The sequence below is a fragment of the Podarcis erhardii genome (assembly GCF_964252035.2).
Source record: "Podarcis erhardii genome assembly, chromosome: 1".
Classification (NCBI taxonomy): domain Eukaryota; kingdom Metazoa; phylum Chordata; class Lepidosauria; order Squamata; family Lacertidae; genus Podarcis; species Podarcis erhardii.
This window is the reverse complement of record NC_138497.1, coordinates 51,307,228-51,314,397: the sequence shown is the minus strand read 5'-3', so window position 1 is coordinate 51,314,397 and position 7,170 is coordinate 51,307,228. Positions and strand designations below refer to the sequence as shown.

At 44.6% G+C, this 7,170-nt stretch overlaps 1 protein-coding gene across 2 annotated transcripts in view; it reads right to left on the bottom strand.

The window, feature by feature from the left end:
• Nucleotides 1-1,973: 1,973 nt before the first annotated feature.
• Nucleotides 1,974-7,170, bottom strand: part of ARHGAP1 (Rho GTPase activating protein 1) — a 30,769-nt gene continuing 25,572 nt past the window's right edge. For both annotated transcript variants that reach the window (XM_081856177.1, XM_081856178.1), the window contains 3 exons: nucleotides 6,925-7,053; nucleotides 6,380-6,483; nucleotides 1,974-5,779 (listed from right to left, as the gene is read on the bottom strand). In XM_081856177.1, the coding sequence (XP_081712303.1) occupies nucleotides 5,600-5,779; nucleotides 6,380-6,483; nucleotides 6,925-7,053 (413 nt within the window). In that variant the 3' untranslated portion in view covers nucleotides 1,974-5,599. The remainder of the gene's footprint in view (nucleotides 5,780-6,379; nucleotides 6,484-6,924; nucleotides 7,054-7,170) is intronic.

Below are 7,170 nucleotides of genomic sequence, written 5' to 3'. Positions count from 1 at the left end.
GTTCTCATCCTGAAGCAAAGTTCTTAACCCAAGGTACTATTTCTGGCTTAGCAGAGTCTGTAATCTGAAGAGTCTGTAACCCGAGGTACCACTGTACATAGCTAATAATTTACAAGTGTTTTGGTTAAAAGGAAAAGGGTCCTCCATTATATTTCTTTGGAACTAATTTTCAAGAGTTACTTCAACATGTATTCATATACTTTCCAATAAAAATGTTATGTAACTTACTTGAGCTGTCAGCCAGAGGCCTAGTGAAAAGTCTTATTTTAAAGAGATAAGTGGTGGACCTGCTGGAAAATGCTAACTCTTCAACTACTTTAGTTACTGAAATACAATTTCATTTTTTAAAAAATCAACATGGTTTACAGCAATTCTATATACACAATAAAAACATTTAAAATCACAGGTCATCAACTACCTATATTCCACAGTGTTTTTCTTATTATGCGTATGTCTGATGCCATCAAAAGGTTTTGAAGGTGAATATTGAATATACCTATTCAATCTCCAGTGGAAGAGTATTCCACAGGATTGGACCAATAGCATGAAAGACTTGGTTTCTTGTTGGTGTCAAATAAGCCATACCAGGGGATGACCAGCAATGTGCCTACAGAGGCACTCAGTAGTTGAGCTGGTTCAGATGGTCCCAAAGGTACCTCAGGCCCAAGTTGTTTAGTGTTTGTAAATTAACTACCAAGCCAAGTTCAACATCCTTGTATTAACAGGCAACCAGTGTAGATGTTTTAATTAGTGTTGTCAGCCATATGCCCCCATCAGTCTAGCTACCACAATCTGCACCAGCTGGAGGTTCTGCATCAGGCCCAAGGGCCAGCCACAGAAAGTTCATTGGAATGATCAAGCCTTGAGGTTACCAACACAGAAGTTGGTGGTAGTGCCATTCTTAAACCAAAAGCCAGTAAAAAGGGGGGGGGTCAAAGGCAGGGGCACATCCTCCCTTCACACAGGGGAAAACATTTGTCATACCCATTATCTAGCAAAGATTGATTTTCACCAGCTTCCACTTGGGGGAACATGATTGCCTGGGAAATGATCAGCTATGAGTTCAGGTTGGTGAACGTAAGATGAATAAACCTTAAAACTAAGAACTTGGTGCTAGTGATGTTGAAGATGAATACAGTGGTGCCCCGCAAGACAAACGCCTCGCAAGACGGAAAACCCGCTAGACGAAAGGGTTTTCCGTTTTGGAGGCACTTCGCAAATGAATTTCCCTATGGGCTTGCTTTGCAAGACGAAAATGTCTTGAGAGTTCCTGCGGGTTTTTTCCCCTCCCCCCCCCTTTTCCTAAGCCGTTAAGCCGCTTATCAGCTGATCTGCTGATAAGCCGCTTAACAGCTGATCGCTAAAAGCCGCTAAACCGCTAATAGCGCTAATCCGCTAAGCTGTCAATGGGCTTGCTTCGCAAGACGAAAAAACCGCTATACGAAGAGCCTCACGGAATGGATTAATTTCGTCTTGCAAGGCACCACTGTATACTATATTAAATACAGTGGGTCTACATGAGGGTTCAGTTCCTCACTCAAAGTCAAGATTATGAACTTCCTTCCCTAAGCCCAGTAAACAAGGAATACCCTGCTGGGGGTGTGGGGTGCGGGATAAATATACACAGGGGAGGATTTCCCCAGCTCTATTCCTCATCTGCATAAGGTGATTGCACAAGTAAAACAAGCACAAGCTGCAGGTTTACTGTATATAGCACAGACAGCTATGAAGCAAGTAATGTAACAAAGTACAGCCTGAATAAAAGGTGGAAAAGTCCCATGATCAATTTACACCTACCAGACAGTGCTACACTGGGCAAAGGATGAACAAATAACCTTATCCCTGAAGGGGATTAGATATGCATTTCACCACTTACTGTATTGTTGTATAGGCACCAGGTGGATGATACTAATCAGTCTCTTTTGTTGACTGATTCTAGAACAACACATTGAAGAAAAACACCAAAACTGGTATTGGCTTTGGGTTTTTATTGAAGTACAAAAAGTGCAAACTGTGAAATACAAGATTGGTACCATTAGAAGGAAATAAACATGGGTGTGTAAATTAATGTCACAGTAAAAATAAAAATAAAAAACCCCAGCCCTGCTCCCAATAAACATCAATGAGAACAAAAATGCAAGATAACAGCAACAAAAAGCAAAGCTGTAAACTCTGCATACAGACCCCAGTGGAGAACACGCAACCAGGGGTCACTTGGCCATCAAAGACCTCTGCTGAGTCAGCAAAGAGACTTGCCATAAGGCAAAGGTGGAAAACCGGCGGCCTTCCAGATGTTGCTGGATCACAATTCCCATCATCCCTGAAAACTGGCCAGGCTGGCTATGGCTAATGGGCACTGGAGTCCAACATCTGGAGGACCACAGGTTCCCCACTCCTACCACAAGGCATCCAATTAGCTTCAGCATAAGCAGCAGCACCCGTAAGCTGTTCTCACTACAGATACATGACTGACTGCTAGAGGTGCGAGCACAGAGTGTATTCAGAGGGTACCAAGACACTGATGGGCTTTATTAGGCAAGCAAAGGATACAATAGAGATGGAGCGCTCCACCCACAAAAGCACTGTGGCCAATATCTAACATGGAAGCTACATGACAAGGAGGCAGCCAAGCAGGTGTAGCACTGGAAGTTTGCAGGAGGACAAAAAACAATGTGCAGCCATGGCGATCTAACCAGCTCTTGGCCTCTATTACAAGAGGAGCATGGAAGGACATAATTGGCCCTTTGAGATGCTGGTCTTCTAGTAATTCCAACCACTTGCTTGGATGCCTACCATCCTAATTCAGACAGCACACATGGCAGCCATCAAAAAAAGGGAAGGGGAAGGAAGTTCGGAGTTAACTGGCCAAGGATGCAAACTTAATTCGTAGGGTGCAGTCAGGCCTAGCATGCAGCTCCACCAATCGCCCACAATGGTAAGAGATTTGAAAATGGAAAAAAAATGGTGAGGGGAGAGGGCAATGAGGCAAAGCAGACATTGCTGCCATGTATGTACTCCAGGTGTCCTGGAAGCTCCCACAAAGTAGGGAAAGCAACAGAGCTATTTTACACTGGCTTACTTGCAGGGCTTTGTGAGTGCACTTTTAACTGTGTGCAGTAGCTAGCAATACAAAGATTTAAAATGTGTTTGGGGGGTGGGGGAAATCACACACGCACACAAATTGGGAATCTGTGGACTTCATAAAAGTGTTACTGGGCAGCTATGACAGCACTTTCTCCCTCCTGCCTGATCTTGCTCCTAATCCTAAAAGAAGATGAGGAATTAATGTTACAGTGCAGTGGCTGAACCTGCAGCCTTGTGTCCTAAAGTGCCTGGGCCTTCCATTTCCGAGGCAATGGTTTCCATGGAAACCAGCTGCTTCTCCTTCCAACCTGGGAACTCTGAACAGGAGCGAGCAAGTTAACTATGCTAAACTATTCTATACAAGAGACACTAGAAGGCAAAAGGCTCTTGCTCCTCCCATTGCCGTTCACTTGTTAGTGTTCTTGGTGAAAGCCTCTCCATGTCTCAGCTAAACAGAAAAATCAATATTCCCAACTGCTGTGTTGTTCCAAAATTTTGAACTAAGTTTATATGTTATCAGACTGAACACTTCCTATATGCTGACTGATCCTGTACCTTACGTAGGATGATGAACTCTGACCAACACATTAGTCAGCCCCTCATAATAGTGTCAAGCACTTCGGTTCACCATTTCCAGCCATCTGTGACAGATGTGGAATCCAATTCACTGGATCTGGCTGGGCTACGGGCACTGATAATTCACATGCAGATTTTAGTGCTGATCATTTGTTACTTTAAAACCATAGCACAGGCCTTCCTTTATTCAGTTTTAAACAGTAGCCTACTGTGCATTTACAAAACACACCTTGCCAGCTTCCCTCTAACTGTCTTGTGACAGGAAGCCACAGGTTCTGGGAAGGTGGAGAAAAGCATCTCCAACTTCTCTGTAATCCTGTGAAACTCCAAGCTTGCTATTTTACAGGGCCAACTAATGGGTTGGGTGTGGACAAAATAGCCTTACGACAGTTGGCAGTAATACATTGTGAAAATGCACTTTTACAACACTATTAAAAAGCAAAAGCTTCTATAGGCTCAGCAGAAAACTGCTATTTTTGAGAGAACACATTTGGCTTAAAACTTATGTGCTTAGGCCAATGGCTTAGCCTAGTTTAGAGTTCAGCATAACTCAGCTTTCTGATCTGAAAGGGGGAACAACTCACATAGACAAGAATCTATGGAATAACCATATTGCATGGCTGCATAACCTTTCTCAGGTGAGAGAAAAGAGCAGCAATGCTTCCTATCTCCATGTGCCAAGGAAACAAAGGGTCCATCAGAGCCATTCTGGTATTCGTAAAACAACTATATTTCAGCTCAACAAGGACACAATGGCAGTGATCCTTCAATGAGAAAACTCACCTTCCCCTAATTTTGGCACAAGATTGCCCAGTAGATTGGGGCAAGGAGGTTTCTGCATAAGGTTCTTGAGTTTGGCCTTAGTGATCTGTCTTTTGCTTGAGTATGCTCTCATCGCAATGGTAAGGCAGCAGCAACCAGAGGCACAGATGTCTGTGCTTCAGTTACAGGAATGGGCAGTGTTTTAATCTGGCCTTTGGCATTTTGAAGAGCTAATACCACCACAGCAGACACCCCCTGCATGACTCCTACCGTCTGGCAGGGGGGAGAGCAAAACACACACAAAATCACTATCCCGCCCCCAAATGGAAAACCTTAATGGCAAGGCCAGTTTCGCAGAGAAACTCTCTTCAGAAGGGCATTACAAAAAGATAGAGTGGTCTCCACAATATCTGAGGGCACTAACCTTTAAATCATGGCAGGGAAATTGTAACAGCAACTACCACAAGTGCTAGAGTTCCTTGAAATGTACAAATAGCTCTCTATTCAGAAACATGGGCACTTCCAGGACAAAGCAATCTTCTTTTATACCCCATGTTTTCCATAGGGCTTATGGGGTCAGCTTTTCCATCAAGGGTAGCAAGCTGGTTGTGTTCAGTAGCGGCCGCAGCCTTCCAAAATGGGAATGCTCAGAACTGACTTGGGTGCATGTGGAGAACCAATGTGAGCCAAAGAAGAGAAGTAGAAATAGATTCCTCTCAGCCAAAGGGCCACTGCAGCAACACATATTAGTCCAGATCACACAGGCACCAAGAGGTAGGGATTCTGCTGGGGTACAAGAAGAGCTACTTGATGGGAGCAATTTGGGAAAGGAAGGGAACTGAAGGAATTAAGAGGAATCTGGACACTCCACTTCTAGAGATGGGGAGGCCAGCTTCCCAGCCCACTTGACCACCCCTTCTCTCCCTCCCTCTCTCTCTCTCTCTCTCTCTCTCTTCCTCTTTCATGCACACGTGTATACACACACACACACACACACACACACACACTCAATGCCATCTCCTACTCCTCTTTCACTCCACTCATCACCTTATGCTTTTCTAAGCTTGGCCACGGTTCCAAGATAAAATAGAAAGGAAAAGGGGAGGGGGAGGGAAGGAAGGAAGGAAGGAAGTGGTCACAGTGGACACATGGTGTGTCAGCACAAACAGGCTCTCAATCAAGCCTCCAGGCTCTGGAAAAGCTCCCTCTGGTTGTCCAGTAGGAATTTGCTGAACGTATTGATAGGATTAATGGCTTTGAGGGTAATGGCTGCATCTTTGGCCCACAGCAGGTTTGGGCCAAAAACGACGGCCAGGTTAGTGTTGGTCATCTTGTTGATGTCGCTGTTAGCAGAGACCTATGTAGGAGGGAGGAAGAAAATACTTCACTTTAGAGACAAATATATTTTGATTCTGTCTTCCCTAGTTCCTCACCATCTGCCTCTAGAGAACTCTAGGCTTATACACAAAGGAACATCCAATGGAAAGCATGCATGAAGAGATAACTTGCAGACGAGACACTAAAATGTGGCAGCAATCATTCTTGCTTCTTCACAGGCTGGAAATTTTAGCCTGAAACTGTTTTCTTCTATTGATTAATGGAAATAAAACCTACTTTGCACCAACTCCTTCTTTAATCATTTAGGCTTCAAGCTTTCAGAGAAAAGCATTAACAGATTACTTAAATGGCAAAACAGATGTTGTAAATCATAGCCTTTTGCGGGGTGTAACAGCAACAACCCCACCCCATTGGCTGTCCCCAGCATCAAGTATCCAGATGTACTCTGCTTCTGAACACACAGGAGCCATTTAGTCACTATAGTTCGCAAATTCACAAGAGAGAAAAGCCTAATTCAGCCTGAAAGCCATTTAAGCCCGTTCCTATCACTGTATCTTATGGCAGCGAATTTCAGATGTTGCATATATGCTGTGCAAAGAAATGCTTTGGGACAGCTCACCTGCACAAGGAAGGACATCAGTGAACACAGCACTTGGTAATTTTCTTCCGGGAGACTCTGGAGGGTTTTGCGAACAATATCTACACGCTTTTCTTCCTCTACACCTGGAAAGGAAAGCAAGTGGGGCATTTATACCAGCAAGCAAAGTCCTAGCTTTCATGTGGAGAGATGGATTGCAGAGGAAAAGCCCTCAAAAAGTCATACCTTGGATCCCAAACGCCTTGCAAGTCAAACGTTTTGACTCCTGAACGCCGCAAACCCGGAAGCGAGTGTTCCGGTTTGTGAATGTTCTTTGGAACCCGAACGTCCGATGGGGCTTCCGCAGCTTCCAATTGGCTGCAGGAGCTTGGAAGTTGAACAGACTTCTGGAATGGATTCCGTTCAACTTCCAAGGTATGACTGTACTAGAATTAGGACTTTTACTATGCTGCCCTGGGAAAGCGTAATACAGCCAATCTGCTGTGAGAGTACAGCACAACTCTGGGTAGAGCGTATTTAGAGGAGTTTTCTGCTTTGGGATCAGGACACTCTTGGTAGCCACTCACTGTAGAAACTGACGACATCATTGTAGAGACCATAGGTGAGGAGAGGCTCAGGCAGCTCCCGCAAGAAGGTCTTGAGAATCACAGCTGGCAGGTGCACGTCCTCATATTGCACAAAGTCCACAGGCAGCCCTGGTAAGAAAGTGGATAGGTTCAAAGCCATAACTAGAGCACCAGGGCTGAACCCCCCCTCCACCTGGCAGAATAAGGAACTTATCCAAAGACCGGGAACTAGAGGCAGAAGCATGG